The sequence below is a fragment of the Patiria miniata genome, unplaced genomic scaffold (assembly GCF_015706575.1).
Source record: "Patiria miniata isolate m_02_andy unplaced genomic scaffold, ASM1570657v1 HiC_scaffold_6, whole genome shotgun sequence".
Classification (NCBI taxonomy): domain Eukaryota; kingdom Metazoa; phylum Echinodermata; class Asteroidea; order Valvatida; family Asterinidae; genus Patiria; species Patiria miniata.
In genome coordinates this window covers 19,279,105-19,301,459 of record NW_024037073.1, presented here as the reverse complement: position 1 = coordinate 19,301,459, position 22,355 = coordinate 19,279,105, and the positions used below count along the sequence as shown (strand labels likewise).

Here is a 22,355-nt window from a genome sequence, read left to right as displayed (position 1 = left end):
TTATTGTTTGACGGTTTCTTATGAAACTAAATCTCACAATGTTTTTAACATAATCACAAAATCACTACAAAAATATTCAATTTAAAACATTTTGTATTTCTGAAGATGTTGCCCCCCCCCCCCCCCCCCCCCCAACGAGTTTGGTGGTAGATAATCATTATCGAGACCACTATTTATGTGGCGCGCCCTCTATTAAATTAAAGAGTATTGGTGCGGATGCTGCATGCACTATTGAACGAAAATCAACAACTCGGTTTCCGATCAATAACTCAAGAAATACAAGATGTATTAAACTGAAATTTCGTGCAATTATTTTCCACGATATGTAACAGAGGGGTATTGAATATCATGAGAAACAGTCCAAAGATAAAAATAATATGATCGTAATAATGTAGTGTTTTACACGCGAAAAATACACATTGATTTTCATTCGGATTGCATTTGTCGCGCTCAAAACACTGTATTGTTACGGTCAATATTGCTTTATTGTTTGACGGTTTCTTATGAAACTAAATCTCCCAATGTTTTAACATAATCACAAAATCACTACAAAAAAATTCAATTTAAAACATTTTGTATTTCTGAAGATGTTGCCCTCCCCCCCCCCCCCCAAACGAGTTTGGTGGTAGATAATCATTACCGAGACCACTATTTATGTGGCGCGCCCTCTATTGAAAGAATATTGGTGCGGATGCTGCACTATTGAACAAAAATAACAACTCAGTTTCCGATCAATAATTCAAGAAATACAAGATGTATTAAACTGATATTTCGTGCAATTATTTTCCACGATGTGTAACAGAGGGGTATGGAATATCATGAAAAACAGTTCCACGATTAAAATAATATGATCGTAACAATGTAGTGTTTACACGCGAAAAATACAGTGATTTTCATTCGGATTGCATTTGTCGCGCTAAATGTATTAAACTGAAATTTTGTGCAATTACTTTCCACGATGTGTAACAGAGGGGTATTGAATATCATGAGAAACAGACTAGTCCTATAATAAAAAAAAAATAATATGATCGTAACAATGTAGTGTTTTAAACGCGAAAAATACACATTGATTTTCATTCGGATTGCATTTGTCGCGCTTAAAACACTGTATTGTTACGGTCAACATTGCTTCATTGTTTGATGGTTTCTTATGAAATTAAATCTCGTAATGTTAAACATGATGACAAATCACTAGACGATAATACAACTTAAAACATCTTGTATTTCTGGAGTTGTTGCTCCCAAACGTGTTTGGTGGTGGATAATTATCGGTCGCCTTCAATTTGCGCGCCAGAAATGTCTCACAATGTTTTGAAATAGCGCCACCATTCTTCAACCACAAAATTAAATCCCTAAAAAAAATGGCGGCCTCCAGTGATGATCGGGGTTCGCGTAGAACTCCGCCTTCTTTGAAGGAAATTGTGAACAAACTTTGCACTAAATCCCCTAATAATCTGGAGAATGGACTGCAGGAGATTCAGGGCCTGGTTCGTAAAAGCAGGGGACTTGAAGTCGTGAGTGAGTTTCGGGAATTAGGAGGTTTAAATGAAGTTGTGCAGGTGGTTAAAAATGACGTGAATGAGAAATTGACAGATATGGCATTGAGTGTATTGGCAACGTGTTGCAGAGAACAGGAGTCGAAGAGTAGGGTAAGGTCACAGTTAATACATCAGGAAGTCTTTGTTCTTATGCGCAGAACAGTTCATTGTGTTATGATATATGCCACAAAAATGGGCGATCATGTAGTGAAGGGCCCCTGTTTTGTTTTGATCAAATTTAGAGTAAAAATGTTTTTATTCAATTATTGCTCCAAAATCACCTTTACAATCAAAAACGGACTTTTCTCAATTCTAGTGGAGTAGTGCCACCCCTTTTGCAATTTTGAACAGTTTCTTGGGGTAGAAATCTCGATTTTCCTGCGCGGTTTGTGTCTTGCGATTTAGCGCGCCGTGCATGCTCATGGTACATCGCATGGTGATCGCCATCTTTATTTTTTGGGTTGCGTGTTGTCGCCGCGCTGTCATCGTCATTTTCCCCCAAAATTTCCCTCAAAAAATCAAAACCCTGCCCTTTATCATATCTATGACATACAGTGTTATTAAATTGAGAATGTCGCCAACTAGTTTGGTAGGTCCATGGAGCTATTTTGGTAGGTTTGATCATTTTAAAGTGGATTTTGTTCCCTTTTATAATAGAACCGGGCCCTACACTACACGGTCGCCTAAAAATGTGCTATTGCATGATATTGTGAATGATAATTATCTCATTGAAGGTCGGTCATTGTAAAAATAATTTTAAAATGTTGAAAAGACTTGAATCTGGGATTGAGAAACATTTCCAATTTTGTTAAAAATTACTTGGAAATTCTACTTGGCTCTCCATAAGACCATAGACTTTGTACACAACCAAAAAAATGGCAACTGGGGAAAGAGTCCCATACTGAGCCACCAATCATATTCCCTAATATGGCCTGAAAAGTACTGAAAGTTGTAAAGGAGTGCAAATATTTTTAAAATATTTGTTTCTGTCATGGCCCATAGACTTACTGCAGGAGGTCTGAGTGGTGGCCCAGTATGGAATTCTTTCCGCAACGGGATACTACATTCTTTCCAAAATGGGAAGGAAGAAATTCATTGGATAAGCATGGAACGACCGTAATCTTTTAACAATATCAGAAATACCACAGTGAGTCAGAAGGCTTATTTTCAATCATCATTGATCATGCAAAATCACCCATGTGATGTATATAGCATGATGGCACATGCCATTTGTGTAGGGATGGGGGGAGGGGATAAAGGCCCCCCTTGATCAAACATTTTTTAAGTGAAAAAGAGGCATTTACATTGTAAGCCAGTATTATGATGTGAATTTAACTGAATGTGAATACATGTTGTACAATCCGCTGGAAAGAATGTTATATCATGAACAACACCACTAGTGTTAATGATGGCCAGTTGCTTTGTTATTGATGTGACTTGTTCTTGTTCTGTCAATTAACCTCATAAAAACACTCATTTAACTGATTTTCTCTTTAATTTTAGCCCTTCAAGTACAGCCATACAAGATTTGTGTGATTTTTGGGGGACTTCTTCAAAGAAATAATGGAGACAGTTATCTTCATTCTGAAAATTCTCAAAAATGGGAAAAACCTGTGAAAAGCCTAATTCACATTGAATTTTTAAGTTTGTTTAATTCTACCTCGACCCAATGTTTATTTTGGAGAGTATTGTATTTTAAAAAAAATGCAATTTTACAAATTCTTTCCTTCATTTTCCAAAGGTCCATGCACTAAAGGGGATTCCAGCAATAGGTAGGAAAAATCTCATCAAAACTGTTAGGCCAATTAAAAAAAAAACATGTTTAGCGTCCTGCCTTTTTGGAAAAAAAAGGAAGGAGGCCCTTTTCCCCTCCCCTTTTTTTCCAAAATGGTCCCCGACACATTTTCCAAACGACCGGCCGGGCTATTTTTCAAGATGGCCACCAGCTTTTTTTTAAATGGCCACCAGCTTTTCTTTTTGAATGGCCACCACTTGGACTCAGGAAATGACATACCAGCTTTATATGGGTAAGATGCAACAGACAAAGAGGCCAAAATGATGTCACTTTTGAAAATTTATCATTTTTTCTGGTGTTTTTTTTTTTCAATTAAAAAGAAAAAGAAAAAGGGAAGCGGGCAGGGATGCTGAACATGTTTGTTTTATATTTGGCCTTATTCTAGTTGTTTTTCTAGCACAAGTTTAGCACATAGAAATGAACGAACAATACAAGGACTATATACTGTAAAAAAAAAACACCCAATATTCTATTTCATGATCAAGGTGGCAAAAAGGGATGAATAATTTATTCAATCCAAAAAGAAGAAACACTATTTCATGTTTTGTACAGTTTTCATTAATGTCAAACTCAAAGGCACTCTTTTACCAGCTTTGTCTTCTTGTTGTGATCATGGCCCCCTGTATATATATCCCCTCAACCCTCGGTCCTCAATTGAAATGGAAATTAGATTTTAGAAGTGGTCGATTTCAGTTATTTAGCACAAATTAGTGATAACTGGTACTAAGAAAATGATTTTTGTTTTACCTTTCTCTCCCACAGTTGAGGTGCTTAGAGCACACAGTTCAGTCAGTGTCATCAACAGAGCATCCAGGGCTCTGGCCAACCTTGCAGAAGCCCCCAAGCTCTCTGCTGTCATTCACCAAGAAAAAGTCATTCCCCTCCTCATCAGATTGTTGAAGGAGACACCAGACTCTAACTGTCGACAGAGCATCCTACGCACGGTACGGATACTCGCGGACACCAGTCAACACACTTGGCAGATCCTACAGTCTGAGGGACTGTTGGCGGTTCTCAGTTGCTTGGATTCAGATGACGTCAAGCTCGTTAGCTGTGCTGTTCAAACGGCAGCCGAGTTAACCAACCATCTTGGATCAGAACATAGCACAGAAGCCCTCAGGTCTTATCTGGAGGCAGGAAGGCAAGCTGTTGAAGATAACAGAGTAGAGCTCTTAGTGGGGCTCCTGTCTCACTCCAAGCCTTCCATCCAGGAGCATTCCCTGATGGCATTACTGAATTTGATGGTATCGGAGGGGGTCAGGGTTGCTGCAGGTAAAGCGGGTGGGGTGGAAGTCTTCATAGAGCGTGGCAAGGCTACCACGTTCCCAGGGTGGGCCACATACATCCACTGCCTGTGCTTCTGCTGTCGGGAGGCAGTCAACAGAGTCAGGGTTAGGAATCTGGAGGGTCTGCAGGTGCTCCTCAACATCCTGAAGAGCTCTGATGAAGATTGTGTGAAGCTCCATGAGACAGTTCTGGTTGCCCTAATGGATTTCTACTATGATGAGCAAAGTCTCAACTACCTAGCTGCCTGTGGGTTTATCCAGATCCTGGTATCTCAACTGAGACTAGAAGAAAAGGCATCAGTCAGTACCTCTTCTGGCTGCTCTGAATCTAGTAAGTGACATGACATTATAAAACCTCCTTCCTTCTATGTTGTTTATCACCAGGTAAGCCATAAGCTATTACGATTTTCACTTCAACACTGAGTTAATCTCCTAATACTTACCGGAAGTTTCCCGTGGGTTTTTACTTTTTAACAGGGAGTGGTACAGATGAACTAAAGGAACCAGAGTTTGATTCATCACCTTCATCCAGCAAGTGTTCAGGCATGACGCAGGGATCCTTCAGTGCCCCCCAAAAAAGGGCAAGATCTTTGAGTGAGGGTCCTGACAAGAAACACCTCAGTGAGACTGAACCTGCAGTTGGTATTAAGCAGACTTTTGCCCACGACAGTCCACTTCTGGGACGAAAAGCGAAAAGGACCAGGGTGTCAGCTGCTACAGAGCCACAAAATGATCCCCAACCCAAGACCGCTGCCTCTTCTACACTTCCTTCCGCAATGGTGCAAACCGCTGCAGTTCAAGAGAGTATCTCCTCATCTCAGCCTTCTTCAGTTGCCTCAGGGATGTCACCTGGATCTTCCACCACCGACTATCACGCTTATCTCAATCTAGAAGCTACTCCATATTCACCTCCAAGCATTGACTGGGAGTGGTTTTTGCAGCACCGCGAGCAGACGGGCCAGGGGCTATCACCTCGGAGCTTCTCCAGTTTTTCTTCTCCACTTTCCCTCAGTCCATCGAGGTACCAGTAGTTTGTTATTCACTTCTTTTCACAGCATTTTCATTATATTCCCATTTTGCATGTTGTCACAACCGTATAATGTCAACTGAATCACAATCAAGCTCACACACAACTTTTTATAGTTTACTACACAAGGAACCATCAATTAAATAAAACATAAAAAATTTAAAATATACCGCTAAAACATATTGTGTTGGTTGACTAAATCACTATTGACTTTTGGAACTTGGTACAAAGAATACATACTGTACATAATTTTTTGGTAGTTAACCCTTTAAAGTACGGGCTTGGTGCTGACCCATGTGCAGGATGCTTCATTTAATGCAACATATTTTCAAAAACTGAATGCACACTCTGCATACGTGGTATCCAAGCTTGTTCAGATGTGTACACCATTTTAATGGAAGGATGTTTGTATTTCCAAACACATCAGATGTGATTTCTCACCAATGTCATCGCCTCTGTGGTCACCTCAGAACTCGCCCGATCACGCGCCCTCGTGGTCCTCACCTCATCACATTTCTGATGGCTCACCCCAACTAGCACCTGAGTGGTCACCTCAGCATTCTCCACAGTGGGAGAGTCAGCCCTCACCAGATCCAACTGAACGCACCCCTGTTGGTGATGTTTTGGCAGTTCCTGACAGCCCTACACAGCCCAGAGTAACAGTTTGTTACCTTAATTTGGAAGATAATATTGAAGTTTCTCAAGATGGAGGTTCTGCTCAAAGCAACCAGTCAGATGAGGCAGACAATCTAATAACAGGGCCAGCTAAGGGGCTTGTAACTTCAAAACCATCTGCAGAGGAGCAGTCTGGGAGCAGTAAGGGAAGTCAGGGAGGTGGCACTTTCAGAGAACCTCGTTCTAAGAGCTTAAAAATGAGGACTGGGAAAAGTAATACCACATCAGTTTGCCGTCTTACCCCAGATGTTCCCAGCCAAAAGGATCTGGAGTCAGACACAGACCTTCTTTCCTTCATGGGGTCCAAGGAACCAACAGAAAAAGCGGTTGCATCCAAATTTGAAAGGTACATGGAGATACGCCGAGCAAAACAGGAAGGGAAGCTGAGAAGGAGAGAGTATGCTGCAGTGACGCTACTCTCACGTTATTCCCACATGGACGACCCAAGCATCCACATGGCAAGGGAGTCTGTGGTGTCTGTGTTGCTTGACTACCAACCAAGCTCAGCTTACCTGCAACCTAAATGCCAGCGGACTCTGCACAGGATCTTGAGAAATAGACTCTGCTTTGAGCAACTCATCACCGAGCATGTACCCATGCTGATTGCTAGGAAGATGATCGACAGAGAGAACAAGGCAGAGCTTGATCGTTCTATTGATACCAGTAAAGGAAAGCCCAGAAGCAAGAGAAGTCAAAGTGCAGATGATCTGAGGTGCTTACCAAGCAGAACAGTGCCAAGCTACTCTGACAATCCTCAACCAGGGAGAGTTAACAAGAGGATCCTAACAGAAAGAAGTCACTCTTCAACGTCCGAGCCTGCTACCATATCCACAGAAGCAGCATGTTCAAGGACAAACCCTCCAAACAGAACACATAGCTGTGAAGCCGACACTCTCTCAGCCCTCATTGATGACTCGGCATCTGACACAACCTCAGTCTGCAGTATGGATACTCTGGAATCAGAGCAGTTCCAGCTCTGGGGGGACACGGCTTCACCCCTTTATCCACTGATGGTCTCAACCTGCCAGTTTAGGCAAGGAATCATGCTAAGACTTCTGTCTGGGTCTTTCAAAGAAAAGATGGCATGCATCCTTGCTGTACCCTACATCTGTCAGTAAGTTCACGTATAACAATAACCAGATAGTCCAGAAGATAGTAACCAGAAGTAAAAAAAGCTCAGCAGTAGAACGTTGCCATACAGTACACAATGGGCTCCACAATGGGGTCCTTTTTTACAGTGTCCCATGGCCTCAAGTATCAGTGTAAAATATTGGGAGCCAAAGGGGGTGTTCATCAAAGCAAATTCCTGTTTTCCTGTATTGTTATTGAAAAATTCATCGGTACTATTTGTTTTCATGTCTTTAGGAATAATAGCCTCAAGAGAAGACTTCTCATCAAGTATAGGGGGCTTCAAATCCTGCTGGAGTGTCTCTGCAAAGGTAAGAGCGTACCGGATTTGTTCAACAAAGCGGTGCAATGTCTACGTGACCTCTCAGCTGCAGTATTCCTAAATTCAAACCAGGAAGAATGTATTCAGTGGAGACGCCCAGGAGACCCTGCTAAGAAGGTAACTTTAGAGGGTTCTAAAAAGGAGGAAAGGTATTCATCATTGAGCATGGTCAGAGATGGTAGCTCCTCCTTGCACAATGATGCAGGGACGAGATGTACAAGTAAGGTTGATCATCTATTTCACACTTCAAAGGCAGAAAGTAGAAACATTCAGAAAACCGCTGAGGAAGCCATGGATACTTGCTCTTCAGAAGTCCAGGATTCAAAGGACAAAGATTCTCTCCCTGAAGGTCAAGAGTATATTAGAGTACCTTCTACAGCAACCACGGGTGTCCTATCAAAACCAGATGCCTGCCTCCTTGATGCTGCAGACAAGGAGTTTGATGTAAATTTTGTCTTGGACCAGGAAGTAGTGATCCAGGCCCACAGGGACATCCTCACCAAGAGCTCAGAATACTTCAGCTGCCTCCTGGAGGGTCCCTACTTGGAATCAGGACAGAGCAAGGTACCTCTCAAAGAGATTTCCAAGGAAGCTCTGGCGTTAATTCTTCATTCCTTATACGGATGCCATCAAGCAGAGTGCTGCCACATGAAAAGCACAGTGGCCGGCGGCTGCAAGGTGATCTTGGAGTCAGTAGCATGCTCCGGTCGATTTCTTCTCTGGTCTGTCCAAAATCAGATCTGCGACATAATTGTAGACACTTACATGAATGCTGCTACTGTAGTGAATCACTTCCAGTTTGGCTTGAAGCACAACTGCTCCAAGCTAACCGGCGCCTGTTTGATGTTCATGCTGACAAGTGGTCAGGTGATGCCTGGGCACTTTCAGGAACTGGTTGAGAGAGGATGTGCCGATGAAGCCTTCAAGACTATTGAGAGAATGATTACTGATGCACTTTTTTCCATTGCTTGAGACATTAACGCATTTACGTGTATATCAAGCATGACCAAAGCATGCATCACCAAAGTCTGTAGGCCTGAAATTTGTTGCCAATGGGAGACTATTGAGACATTGGTGGCAGCAAACACACTGGTCCTTTTCCTATTGTTTTCGTCATATTGAGCATGCGCGCTTGAGCTTCAACATGATGTAAACAGTTGAAAGGATTGGTATGTTTGCTGCCACCAACGTCTCAAAAGTCTCCCATTATCTATGTAACCTTGACAAGATTTCATTTAAACTTATTTATTTTTGTAATTCATGAAATAAATGAATAATCAGCAGAGATTTTCAATTTAAAGTTTAGGACAAATATTTATTGCATCATTAACCCTTGCTGTCTAACACGCCATTGACTTTACAAGCAAAATGTGCAAATATTGAAGTGTTTTGGAGAGTGGAGGAAAGCAAGGGTTAAGAAGTAATTATCAGAAGAGCAATTTGCGTTTCTGTTCTGCTCACGTGGCAGGGCACGGACTTATTGTGTTAATTCATTATATGTACACTTTTGTCTCTGCTTATTCTGTGTGGATGTGGGTTTCATTTTTTTTATGAAGATTTTTTTTTCGTCCACTGCCTGATCTGAGCCATTTACGAGAGGCTGCACTTTGCCAAATTATGGCGAAAATGATCTTTGGTGGTGTCTGACTGCACAAGTTTCTCAAAGTCAGACCCAGAAACTGAAGACACTGTACCTTGACGCCTTCAAAAACATAGTTAACCCATTGATGTTTACGTGTATAAGAGTAGTCTTTGCCCAATACGTGAGCGATCAATGAGATGGTTGCATTATTGTAAAGCACACTTGCACAATTGTTATTTTACTTTCTCGCACTAACGTCTTAGGACTTTTGCAGTAATGGGAGCGTGGCCCGTAGTCACTCGCGCAGGGGTATCACTGTGTTGCATACATTTGTGTATGTAATCATAGAGGTAGAAAACACTAGCAATGCTTGATCATCACACGTAGCGCGTATGTTTACAACCGTCGCGCGAGTACGTGACTAGACTGACTATAAACCATTTCGCAATCGCCGACTGGTTCCCTAGGAAAGCCTAGGGAGAAAATAAAGAAACAGTTAAACGGCTACTACATAATTCCCAAGAAGTTAGTGCGAGCAGGCGCGCTGGTCTAATCACGCCGTTAGATATGCAGGATCCAAGACTTGGGCCAAGACTAGTATGAGAGTGGCTTTTACTCTAAATCGTTTGGTCCCTGGTTTCATTTTGTGGAAATAAGAGATCTATGCCACTTGTTGACTTAAAGAACTGCGAAGCTTCTTGCTTTATTGAGAGACAATTACTTATTACATTGTATTTTCATAATGTGCTTGCAGCCATGATCCTTGTAGCATCAGCAAAACCTCATCATGTACGTGTAATTGCTAAAACATACTTCGGTTTTTGAAAAGTAACGATAAGAACAGTAACATGACATCTTAACATAATTGACGAACTCATTGTTTCTACCAAGGTAGTAGACTGCCCCTTGATTTATTGGGTTAAGACATCTTACACTCTTCTCGGACAACCAGGGTTTTTTTTTCTCTTTGAGGAGAAACAGCCAGCCATCCACAGGTTTGAATCTCGATTAAGAATATTCAGTAACTAAAACAAAAGTTTGAATGAATAAAATTAAGGGCAAGCAAAGTCTTGTAAAAGTGTTCTGTGTTATTATTTCATTGTTGGGTTAACACAATTTACCCGTATTTTGACCCTTTTTCCTGATTATTAAAATAATTAAACGGCAACTTAAAACAAGAAAACCCTCTTGTTTTTTTCTATTTTTCCACTGATTCTGAATTGAAGACAAAACAGACAGCTTGTGTTTCACATGTTCACATGTAGCTTGACTAGACCTATCAGAATTTGCTTAAGCTGTCGCGTGACCCACCCTCATGACTGAGATACCCCAAGGTCGATCCTTCTCATGTCCGTCGCAGTTGTATTGGACTTCATCGCTCTCTGCTTTCCAGGGGTAACCACCAGGTCACTTCTTTTCCCCCGCCGGCTCACCAACCGTCCCTTGTCTATCGCCTCCTTCCTAATCCGCTGCTCTCGCACTCTTTCCAAGTTCTGCTTGGCTTTCTGCAGAAACTGAATCATGGCACTGTCGAACTCGGCACTCATGATGTTCGGTTTGGAGTCCACACGGTTTGTTTTGGTCCGGTTCCCATTGGCAGATTTGGGTTCCAGGAGACGGAGGTCCATCTGGGATGCCAGGCCCGGTTTGGGCGGGGTACCAAGCCTGTTGTCCTGGTAGACGTTCCCGGAGTCTGTGACCACGTAGGCGGGCATAGGGAACCGCACCACGTCTGGCTCTCGGGCGATGTTTGGGAGTGACCCTCCCGTGCGCTTCGCGCTGTGAGAGTACCGTAGCTTGGCCGGGCCTTGCACGTTCCTGGCCCCGCTCCCGCTTCCGCAGATGAAGGGCCGGAAGACCATGTCCTTCGGTCTTTGAAACGCCGGGCTGAAGACGTCGGAGAAGTTCGTCTGGACCTCATCAGAAAATGAAAAATCAGGTCTCTTTTTCTCATTTGCGGGATCAATTTCACTCGGTGGAGTAGGCAACCTGTTTGACACGAATGTGAAAAAAAATGTAATTATAAGGACCTAAATAACTATTAGAAACAGAAAAAGGCTTCTTATAATATTTATTGAACTTGTATAAGAGTGATTTGAGCATTTGTATGTTGGAGAGTCAGACTTGAAAGAAAGCGTGCGGATGCACCACATGAAGTGACACATTCAAAAGAGAAGTTCAGAAAAGAATAATTGTCGGCTCGATGGTAAGTAGCGTGTTGGTAAGTAAAGTATACTCCAATACCGTCATAGGTGAAGCTTATAGTCAACTTCATTGTGTTGTATCCGCAAGCTTCTCATGCCGAACTTCAAGATAAAGCCACTAACGATATCTTAACAGCTGTGAAATGAACAGTGGAATTACTTTCAGATAATTTTCCGTCAAGCTGGTAAGTCCATGATTGAACCATGTGCCGATCGTGCTAGCTTAGCCTATAATAAGATAGAATTTTTGCGCCGGGGTGATATAAATCAAATTTTGCCCTTCACCGACGTTTAAACACTGTATACTCAGTGTGTTACCTCCCGAGTGAAAGTTGGAAAAAATCACTCGGGTGGGACTCGAACCCACGACCTGCTTTCTAGTGCAGATGTCTTACCACTCGACCACCGAGCTAACGGGATAGGTTGGCCGGTTCGAATCTGATGTACATAGCAGCGGGTACCGCATAAACTATTATAAGATGGATTTTTTTGTTTTGTTTAGCTTAGCCTATAGATAAATTCTTTTTCAGCAGCCATCTTTGAGGTGTGTTTTGTTCAATCCATGAATACACGAGAGGTATAATCATGTGTATCCCTGTAAGACAAAAGCTAGCACACACCTCATTTGGGAATGGCTCAGCAGTACAAATGGTCTACTGTGGTCGTTGCAATTTTGCAGAATTTTACTCCGGGAATAATCGTAGCCCTGAAAGAAAATTCCACTCAGTTGCGTCATACATAGGGCATGTGACGTCCTGTAACTATCGCCTTTGTGCCTCACGCCAGTTGTGCACTTAAATGGCTTTCAAAAAGCAGTGATGACGCAAATGGTATTGAAATGGTGGTGATATATAGACCGTGTTTTGAAGAGAACAGAATCGTGGCCGTGGGTGAATTTACTGCCCAACTCATCAATAGTGCTGATGTGAACGTGACGTGGAAATAAGATAGGAGATCGGACGGGTAAAACAAAGTAGGCCCTGCCGTGTGGATGAGTTGGGTGGCCTACCTGTGTTCTTGTAGGGCGAAAGGGGCGCCTGTGGCAAGTGTGCGTTTTGGTCGTCTTTTCATGAAGTCCTGTAACCGGCTGTACATCTTCCTGCAAGGGAATTGATCAAATAATATTTTTTTAATAACCAATTTTAAGACACTCACCCATGTTCAGTTTTGCCAACGAAAAGGATTAATGGTCTATAAGGGTCATTTTGGGCCTAAGTTGTGAGGAGTTGACAAAACCTGTTGTTTTAGGTTAATGTTTATTATGTCGGACCCATATATGTAAATGTATAATGTTATTAATATTTGCCAGTTTTTACAATTGTTCCTTTGTATTACCCCCAGTTGACAGTGTTTAAAAGAGCCTTGAATTTTGGTGGCATTTCAAATTTGCGCCGTGGCAAAGCGGCTGTAACTGTACGTAGGGTGGATTTTGCGAAATTTCGCGAGACAGTAGGCCTATCTCAACTTTTTTTTATCTTAGAAAACAACCTCGGTTTGAATGTGGGCTTAATTATGTATAACAGGTGTACGCGCCTATGGTATTCGTAATACATGTGTAGTGGTATTTCTGTGCTGAAGTTGTTGTTTGTTCACAACCAACAGTTGGAATGAACATTTTCTCCATGTGAAGGACACTTAACAGCTACAAGCTGCCCTGGTGCAGCAAACAGAACGTTGGAGGCATTTCTTAAGTACCTCTCTATTGGCAGCGATCCGACAAATATATCACATTGTCAAGCTGTGTTTGCCGTTCAAATTTGAGCACCCGTTTGTCAATATGTTCTGGACTCAAAACCCAGGCACGAGGCATTTTTAGACCCTTGGAAACAGAATGCCGTCGGCTCCATTGATTTCTTTTCGGTGTTTGGGTTGCAATAGGCCAAGGGTTGATGAATTGGTGCTAAAATTGATGGTGGAGTTTGTAGCACTAGTAATCTGAAGATGATGGAATTCAAGCTTTCAACATTCACAACGTATGTGAAAACAAAATTCAAGTGTCGTTTTCTGATATGTAATATAATATTGTTCTAGGCCTGTAAGAAAGAATTTGCATGATGCTGGAGATAACACTAGTGCAGTGAAGGCCCGTGATAGACTTTCCAGATTTTTGACCGAAGAAAATGATTTGTTACAAAATGCCACGTTAATGAAAACTTGAAGATCTAGCATTTTGTATCAAATTGATCATGAAGACTATAAAGAAAGCCGTGCGGTTGTGTGTCGATCGTATGCTACATGCACTTTTCTTATCAAATTTCACTTGTCTTGATTGTTGGACAATAAGAAGAAAGGATAAATCACTATACGAATAAGAAAGGTAATAGAGATGGACAGAGTAAGCAATTATATGGGTATTTAGCCTTTTTTTTCTTTCAGAGAAAGGCGTGATTTTCATCATTTATTGGTGAACAAGAAAAGCATATAACTGAAGCAAATATCTGAACCAGCTTCATGTTTGCGGTTTCTCAAGGAAAAAAAACCTTTACGCAGAGACTATGGTCTTGGATATAGGCTGTATAGCTTCGCAGGTAGCAGGTTCAAATCCCGTTCTAGTCGATTTCTTTGCTTAACCTGTTAGTATATAAGCAAGTAGTAAGCCTAGGCCTATATATAGTCGGCATCCCTTGGTGGTTTTTCAATTATTGACAACCGAGACCCGTGATATAGAAAAAAAACCGATTCTTGAAGATTCTTAAGGTTCACCTGAAATTCTAAGACTCACCTGAAATTATCGGACTTGAAGGCGTATGGGTCGGGGAGGTTTTTCCCGAACGCCGAGTTACCATCCTTGACGGGGCATCCGTCAGATCCGACCAGACGCAGGACGTGTCTCTCCCGGTACTCCTTGATGTACTCGCTCGCTTCGAGTCGGTGCTCGAATCGCGTCTCGGCATGTCTCGCATCTCGAGGATTTCCAGCCGATTTGGTGGAGGGTTTTGAAGGAGTCCGTTGACTGGAACGCGCCGATTTGCCGTTGTGGTTGTTGGTCTGAGGTGCCGACTTCCGAGGGGTTGAGCTCTGGACTCCTCGGTCGGTGCTCACCAGCGGGGTTGGTCGAGTGGTGCCCGAGGGGAGAGCGTCAAACCAACCGGCCAGGGGTGTGCTCCATGACTGGTGGGCCGAGGAGCAAAACTCCGGCTTCGCGATCTCACCTGGCCGATGGACCAGGCCCTGACGCCAGTTGCACGAGCAGATCTCTTCAAAAGCTCCAAGATCATCAACGTCCTTATTCGAGTTGAACTTTGGACAAGATTGGGCCTTGGACCGTGACATGGCGGGGCAGCCGACGGATCAATATTCCATGGACTGAACTGAAGTGATTTTTTTTGTAGAGTCTGAACAAATTCATGACTTTCCTCCAAGGTTATCATCCATCCTGCTCACGAGACCGTGATCTTACAAACAGAACTTTCTCATTTTTCTAACTAAACATCACTCTGTTCAAGAATGTGTTGCCCATCCCAAAACGTTATGTGGATGTTCATTACAAGGCACCACACTGTAGCTTCCACACATGCATAATTATGAGCATCTTCCACTACAAATCGTGTGTCCTCTCAATCTTCTTGAATGTTTGTAGCATAAATCAAGTCTTCTCACACTGAAGAGGCAAAGGAATATTTCCATGACAAAGGGAAGAAGGCTCCATCTGACCGCAAGTGTTTACCCCGTAAGGATTATGAGCTGGTTGAAGAGTTGTAACCGCTTTGTTGTCGGACAGAGGTAGTTTGCCCAAGCACAGCTAATACCTTTGAATGCGCGGGGTTTCAAAGAAAGCCTCGAGCAAGCTTGCTTGGCTACGGATTGTTGTTGGGTCTATGCACAACGCGACGCTCCACCCTGGTGACATAGCGGGAGAACATTTTACCAAGATGCCCCAGGCCAACTGGCTTACCGACCAGCGACGGAAACTAGAATTTCCTGCGTCCTGACAAACGAGAAATGTGGGCAGCTGACGGTATTGGTGTTGGGCATCGATTTTTTTTGGACCCACGTTATTTTAAGTGGAGTGTGTGCAAACATGAGGAATTATTGACTCTGGGTAAATGCATGGTTAGCTCAAAACAAGCAACCACCGCTATGTTTTATTTAAAAGAGAAGGGCCGGCAATTAAAAGGTCGAGCCACATGATCAGATATCTAGGTTAAACAATATTAAATGCAGAATCGTTGAACATTCCTCACAACTCCCCCCCCCAAAAAAAAAGGGCCGGGGAGGGAGAAAAAAGACTGTTCACTGTTGTAAAAGGGACAAATTGAAACGAGAACACTGTCCTCCCAACAAAAATAATACCAGAGTCTATACAGCGCACGTATATACCAACAACTTGTACTCAAGGCGCTGGTAATTACGTCTATTTTTAAAGACGGTTAAAAAATTAATGATGTTCAGGAAATGTGAGACCCATTATTATGTAGCATCTTTATAAGGGTTTACAAGGTGCTGCGGCGCATATTGCAGCCACTGCCAGAAACACCAGGGGCTAACCCCTTCTCCGCTTAGAGATGTTACTGGGTTAATGTGCATTACACAACACACGGAACATACGGCCAATACGTCCTATCCAATGGACGAAGCAATAATGGTAAAGTGCCTTGCTCAAGCCCCATGTTCCCCGTCAGGATTCGTTCCCCGTCAGGATTCGAACCCATGACCACGGCACACGAGTCGAACACCGTAACCATTGGACCACAGCACCCCACATGCGGGTTCGATCACACTAATTTGCCTCATCATGATGCGGGCTCACAACAACTTTACACAAAATATCGGGGCCGATCCGTATCCGCCGAAAAGCAAGATCACGAAGGCAAATCACATACGAAACTCTATTAATTTGTAAACTAAGTGTTTTCCTTGCAAACTCCTGATTGCTCTCGTTACAAAAATCGGGACTGTCCCAGCTATAATTGTGGCCATTGCTTTAGTTGGCGGTTTCAACTTCACTTGTTTGATCCAAAATGAAGGGGCGGTATCGTGAGTGCTTCTTTTGAGGGAAAACTGGAAATAAACGAAAATTCAGTCTTGGCCATGGACCAAGCCTAATCTGAAGCCGAACGGAGCGAATATTTTATCGGAGCAAATTTTGAGAAAATTTTTCTCCGTTCGGCTTCAGATTAGTCTTGGTCCGAGACTGTATTTGATTTTTTGTTCCCCTATTTTGCAGCCAGTCCCGTGACAAACACTGTTCAGTTGCCGCGGCGATGGTCTCTGTCAACAAGATGAGTCAAATCCAGTCTTTGCAATATTGGCAGCGCTATCCAGAAAATTCCCAGCATACCTCACGCGCATGCATTAGTTTGAATAAAGAAAGCGTGAGTTACGCTCGGAATTTCTTGGGTAGTGCTGCCAATACTTCCAAGACTGTGTTTGATTCATCTTATTGATACACGGCGACCTCGCTTTAAGTTGTCACCGTGCACAGTGAGCAGTGCAAGACACGACGGTGTATGGGACTACCCCTACCTGCGAGTACCATGGCCCTCCTACTCAGAATTTGGAAAGGCGAAAATAGACGTTTAATTAATTTTTTTTTAAATCATTGCGCCTCCCTCAATGAGGCCCTGAAGTGTCCCTCTGCCGACCCTTTGATCTGCCCCCCCCCCCCCCATTGGATCCCGTCGGAAGTACTGCGCAAGGGCATGAGCTATGAACTATCGGGCCCACACAGCGGCGTAGCAAGGGTTAAACTTCTAGGGGCACCTGAGGGGTACCGATTTTCCAAGCGTAGCACGGAAGGCAAACGAATTACAAAGGTTATGTTTTTGTGCAATTCAAGATTTTAAATGGGGGTGGGGGGGGGGGCAATGACAAAGACCTCAGTTGTCCCCGTAGTTGCGCCACGGCGGGCCCTCATGATTAAAATCGTAGAGGAAAGACACGCCCCTTCACTGTACCTACAGTGCTTTGCAAATCCAAATGAGTGGTGGCGCTATACAGCCACACCGTTGTGATTATTTCAACATGGCGGCGCGCAGGGAACACGAGGACGACGACGGTCCAAGTAAAAAGAAACCGAAATATGTCAAGACGTTACACGACAAACACATCAAGAAAAGACTGATCGTTGTGCTGGAAAGGTCATCGCTGGAAGCTGTGAAGGTTATAATAATTTTCAGTGTCGTACAGTCCACTGAATTGCATGATGTCGCGCATGAATGGCATTCACCGTTTATTTTTTTTCACGTGGCCGTGGGTGCTAGTTTCACGTGTACCATGTACCACACACGTCATGCACGTGTACATGTGCTTATGTTGAAGTTTGGTGATTCTAATGACATGGAAAGACATCATGATATAGGCCTATCTTTTAGTTTAACTTTTAAACATTATTTTTTTTTACAGGGCCTTAACAATCCAAGGATATTTTTAGGGTAAATGTTGCTATAGCTAAAAGTAAAACATTACAGTTGTTATAAAAATGTTCTTTATTATATGTTTAGATTTCAGTTACAAAACAGAAAAGCCATCAAACTGCTTCAGTGGGACTTTTTTTGTTTCAATATTGTTTGTACCGAAAAAATGGTGCCAACTCCTTATACTTATAGCCCTGTCATTTGCTAAGAAATACGGCCTATGAATAGTACTTCTGAAAAATTAAATGTGGACTTTTTTTTTATTCCAGGCTGGTAAAAATTATGAATTGCTCAACTGCGATCGTCACAGACACCTGATGAAGAAATTCTACCGAGATCCCAAAGATTGTCGTCCAGATATCACCCATCAGGTAGTTAGACATTAAATATTGAACAATTTGCGTCACAAAACTGTTTTCTTTTTCTTTTTTTAACTCCCAAGCGGATTTTATTAAATGTCAAATGTTATTGAATTTGATTCCCTCGTGTATATTTCCTCAAAGCTTTGTGATTCCGTGCTACAAACAGTACTTGTTCACATAAATGTGAATCTGTTATATCCTCCAATGTTTACAAAGTTGTGCATGGTTATTTGTCTTTGCTTTATTAACCATAAATCCTACTCCCAATAAAAACAAATATTTACATATTTGATCAAATGGATATTCAAATACTTTAGTATTGGAAAACTAGAATTGACTCAGCCCTATTGGACTCTGTGGCAGTCAAGTCTGTCACAAGTCCCTGCAAGTCCTCACAAGTCCATCACAAGTCCTCCAGTCCCAATTCAACTCACAAGCTATTCACATGAGCTTTGACCACGGCATTCATTTGTTATTGTTCATCCACTGTTACTTGTGATTGGACTTGTGACTGGACTTGTGACTTGACTTGTGATGTTCTTGTGATGTGCTTGTGACTTGACTTGTGACTGGACTTGTAATGTACTTGTGACTGGACTTGTGAATGGACTTGTGACTGGACTTGTGACTGGACTTGTGACTGGACTTGTGACTGAACTTGTGATGGACTTGTGACTGGACTTGTGACTGGACTTGTGATGTACTTGTGACTGGACTTGTGACTGGACTTGTGATGCACTTGTGACTGGACTTGTGACTGGACTTGTGATGTTCTTGTGATGTACTTGTGACTGGACTTGCGACTTGACTTGTAACTGGACTTGTGACTGGACTTGTAACTGGACTTGTGACTGGACTTGTGATGGACTTGTGATGGACTCGACTACAACACTGCTATTTGATGATCATCTTTTTTCCCCTGTTATTTGTTCCTACTTGAAGTGTCTGCTGATGCTGTTCGATAGTCCTCTCAACCGGGCCGGCCTGCTTCAAGTCTTTGTCCACACAGACAAGAACGTCCTGATCCAGATCAATCCCCAGACAAGAATACCCAGGACGTTTGATCGGTTCTGTGGTCTTATGGGTAAGGATATACATACATTAAGGGTCCTCCAAAATCAACTACCACAAAAATTGCATACGGCCTCAATCCTCCTAAAATCCCGCAAAACTGCCCGATTGATTTTGGAGGATGGAGGTTAATTTGGAGGATCAAGGTTAAGGTTAACCCTAACTCCCTAGCAGTAGCCTGATTTACTAGGAACCATACCCATCCTGGCAAATCCAGCACCATACTGGAAACTGCACACACATATTTCTGACATGTTTCTAGAGGTGTGCCAACCCAATGTAAAAGACTGTCAGTTTAGGGGTACTGTACCCATCCTGACAGATTCCAACAAAAGATGCTGTTGGGGTTTGAATGGTTGAGTTCTGTTAGGGTTAAAATACATCCAAATCTCTTGTCTAGAGCTATATCTATGTCTTTGCCCATTATAAATTATGTAGAAACATTCTGACAATAGACGAAGCCATTGCTCTAGAAGCCCCTTCCGGACACGTCCTAGCACATAGTATTCGGGGAGTCAGTCAGTCGGGGAGTTAGTCGGTCAGTCAGTCGGAGAGTCAGTCGGTCGGTTGGTCGGTTGGTCTGTCAGTCAGTCAGTCATGCCATAATTCAGAGGACAGTGATCGCACCCTTCATGTCCAGCTACTACTCATATAATTTTACTTTTGCATTTGTACAAATAATTGAATAATTTGTTTCAGTTCAACTCCTCCACAAGATGAGCATCAGTGCGTCGGACGGGCCCCAGAAGCTCCTCAAAGTGGTCAAGAACCCCGTCTCCGATCACCTCCCAACAGGCTGCAAGAAGATCGGCACCAGCTTCAGTGCTACAAAGTGTGTCAACCCCAGGGAACTGGCATCTACTGAGGAACCGGTCGTCATAGTGATAGGAGCAATGGCTCATGGGAAGGTATTAAGATCTGAACTCGTATGAAGATGGGCAATCCTCCAATTTTCATACGATTTTGCACACCCCCTAGGGAGTTAGGGTTAAAGATAATATACAGCATTTGCAAACATCAAACAACAAAACTACCATATTATTATGAAATAACTTAATTGGCTGTAAGTGAATAATAGTTTCAAGCATCCTGTGAAATCATGGCACCTGGCGGGCTGTCATTACCAAGCAAAGCAGAATCTTTGTATCGGTTTCCAACGTTTGCCAACAATGGTTGGCTAACCATCGCTGGAAAAACTGACTTGACAAATACTGCCCCAAGTTCACATAATTTAGATAGTTCACATTTTGTTTGCAATCAAATACATATCCACAAAAGGGTGCAAGCCAGCTAGTCTGGTTCCTTGACCTGACAATTCCTAGATGTCTATAAAGTGCCCTATTTTGTCCGAAGTAGGGTCAGGGAACCAGACTACAAAGACAGCATTTTTTCCTTGTGTTTTTCCCCAGCGTCTATGAACACAATGCCTTTAACAGGTCAATGTATACAATATTTGCTACAAAATACTAACCCGCAAATCCATCCATTTCTTGAAAATTAGCAAAAGCAAACATTGTATATTACCTTTCAAACCTCTGTAATTGTAGTTACTGATTAGTTTTGTTCTCAAGTACCCACACAAACAATGCAGTACCTTTTTTGGTCGTATGCAAATATTTAAATTAAGTTGACCTCCAAAGCAGAGGTCAAAAGGACAGCACCACGGCAACCATTCTATGATGCTTTGAGTGGGATATTAAAGCAGTATTAGACAAGTCTCTTTTAAAAAAATGTGTTCAGCAGAGCACAGACGCACATTTTACTTTCCAAAATGTAGGGAATGGAATCACGTTGAAAATTGTGTCATCATTTGGGGATGTAAATCTATTCTGACTTGTGGAGGAGTTGACTTGGCATGAATATGTATCAAGTAAATTTTAATTTTTCTTTTTCATTTTCAATTATTTTTCATCATATGCATGTTTGTCCAGGTAGATGTTGATTATATTGAAGAGGAAGTCGCCGTCAGCCTGTACCCGCTGTCTGCTGCCCTCACGTGTGCAAAGATCTGCTCAGGATTCGAGGAAGCCTGGGGAGTGGTGTGAATGTGACCTCTGACCCCACATGAATATTCATGACCACTGGCCTCGAGCTCTGCAAGAACTGTCACTGAATTTAGCTATCCGGTTCGTTAGTAAATCAAACACTCGCACCACTGATAACTAGCGCCCATTGGATAAATGCTCGAGTTGCGATAACTTCCGGTTCCATTCGTGCTATGCTACACCCTGTGATGTATGCATTGTTAAGTTGAGATGACGTCATACTAACAAACCAGATAAACAAGTAGCTTTGAAATATTTGTTTATGACATTTCTCAAAAAAACGTTGGCATCCACAGAATGTTGATTCAAGGTTTTGGATCTGGGTCTATGGGGGAGGGGGGGGGGAAGAAACAAAATGGATATTTCTTTCTTTTTCAGAAAAAAGTTGAACAAAACATGTTTAAGAAAATGTGTTTCAAAAGTGAAAGTTTGAGTATTGTTTCCGTTGTGAAGTGTTTTCTGTTTCTATTTCTTTTTAAATTAACAAAGGGCAAAAAATGTTTCACTACTGAAACCAAATCTTTTGGGGGCTAGTTACATGTGGCCATGAAAAAATTTGTAAAAGTTTGGTGGGTTTTTTTTTGGGGGGGGGGGGGGGGAGCGTGGCCCCTGTTTTCAAAAACAAAAATTGTTGGGGTTTAGACTCCCAAATCCCCAGTCATACACAAACAGAGTTATAATAGTCACAATATTGTCAAGTGTTGTGTACTTTTTGTTTCAGGTTTCTCTGTTCGAGATTATCTTTTACATTGTTGTAAAAAGAGTGTAAATAAAGTGAGAAAACTACACAAAAAATTATGAAAACAAACATTGTCACATGTCAAACATTGTTTACTCAGACCATACTCCCATGTGTTCAAATATAACCCCACTGCAGTTGCTATAAACCAAATGCAAATAATGTGTACTTCGGAATTGCCAATAAGCCAAATGAGCACCAAGAAATAGCTTACATTTATCTTAT

The 22,355-nt window shown here is 42.3% G+C and overlaps 3 protein-coding genes across 3 annotated transcripts; 2 read left to right on the top strand and 1 right to left on the bottom strand.

Moving 5' to 3' along the window:
* The first annotated feature begins 1,342 nt into the window (after positions 1-1,342).
* Positions 1,343-9,951, top strand: LOC119743454. The gene is made up of 6 exons (XM_038219860.1): positions 1,343-1,649; positions 3,280-3,310; positions 4,096-4,950; positions 5,097-5,640; positions 6,074-7,435; positions 7,687-9,951. The coding sequence occupies exons 1-6, from the start codon at positions 1,362-1,364 to the stop codon at positions 8,741-8,743; spliced, it is 4,137 nt and encodes a 1,378-aa protein (XP_038075788.1). The 5' UTR covers positions 1,343-1,361; the 3' UTR covers positions 8,744-9,951.
* Positions 9,952-10,179: 228 nt separating this feature from the next.
* LOC119743455 lies at positions 10,180-15,382 on the bottom strand. Its single transcript, XM_038219861.1, has 3 exons — positions 14,280-15,382; positions 12,567-12,656; positions 10,180-11,342 (listed from the first exon to the last, which is right to left on the bottom strand). Exons 1-3 carry the CDS (start codon positions 14,828-14,830, stop codon positions 10,667-10,669), a joined length of 1,317 nt encoding a protein of 438 aa, XP_038075789.1. The 5' UTR covers positions 14,831-15,382; the 3' UTR covers positions 10,180-10,666.
* Positions 15,383-17,495: 2,113 nt separating this feature from the next.
* LOC119743453 (ribosomal RNA small subunit methyltransferase NEP1-like) lies at positions 17,496-21,853 on the top strand. The gene is made up of 5 exons (XM_038219859.1): positions 17,496-17,659; positions 18,183-18,284; positions 19,218-19,359; positions 20,046-20,254; positions 21,278-21,853. The coding sequence occupies exons 1-5, from the start codon at positions 17,522-17,524 to the stop codon at positions 21,389-21,391; spliced, it is 705 nt and encodes a 234-aa protein (XP_038075787.1). The 5' UTR covers positions 17,496-17,521; the 3' UTR covers positions 21,392-21,853.
* Positions 21,854-22,355: the final 502 nt, after the last annotated feature.

Coding starts and splice junctions, on each gene's coding strand:
- LOC119743455 (XM_038219861.1), bottom strand. CDS start 14,830: ATGTCACGGTCCAAGGCCCAATCTTGTCCAAAGTTCAACTCGAATAAG. Junction 12,657..14,279: donor TTCAAGTCCGATAATTTCAG/GTGAGTCTTAGA, acceptor ATTCCCTTGCAG/GAAGATGTACAGCCGGTTAC. Junction 11,343..12,566: donor TTCGCCCTACAAGAACACAG/GTAGGCCACCCA, acceptor CGTGTCAAACAG/GTTGCCTACTCCACCGAGTG.
- LOC119743453 (XM_038219859.1), top strand. CDS start 17,522: ATGGCGGCGCGCAGGGAACACGAGGACGACGACGGTCCAAGTAAAAAG. Junction 18,285..19,217: donor GTCCAGATATCACCCATCAG/GTAGTTAGACAT, acceptor TCCTACTTGAAG/TGTCTGCTGATGCTGTTCGA. Junction 20,255..21,277: donor GAGCAATGGCTCATGGGAAG/GTATTAAGATCT, acceptor ATGTTTGTCCAG/GTAGATGTTGATTATATTGA.
- LOC119743454 (XM_038219860.1), top strand. CDS start 1,362: ATGGCGGCCTCCAGTGATGATCGGGGTTCGCGTAGAACTCCGCCTTCT. Junction 1,650..3,279: donor AACAGGAGTCGAAGAGTAGG/GTAAGGTCACAG, acceptor CATTTTCCAAAG/GTCCATGCACTAAAGGGGAT. Junction 4,951..5,096: donor TTCTGGCTGCTCTGAATCTA/GTAAGTGACATG, acceptor ACTTTTTAACAG/GGAGTGGTACAGATGAACTA.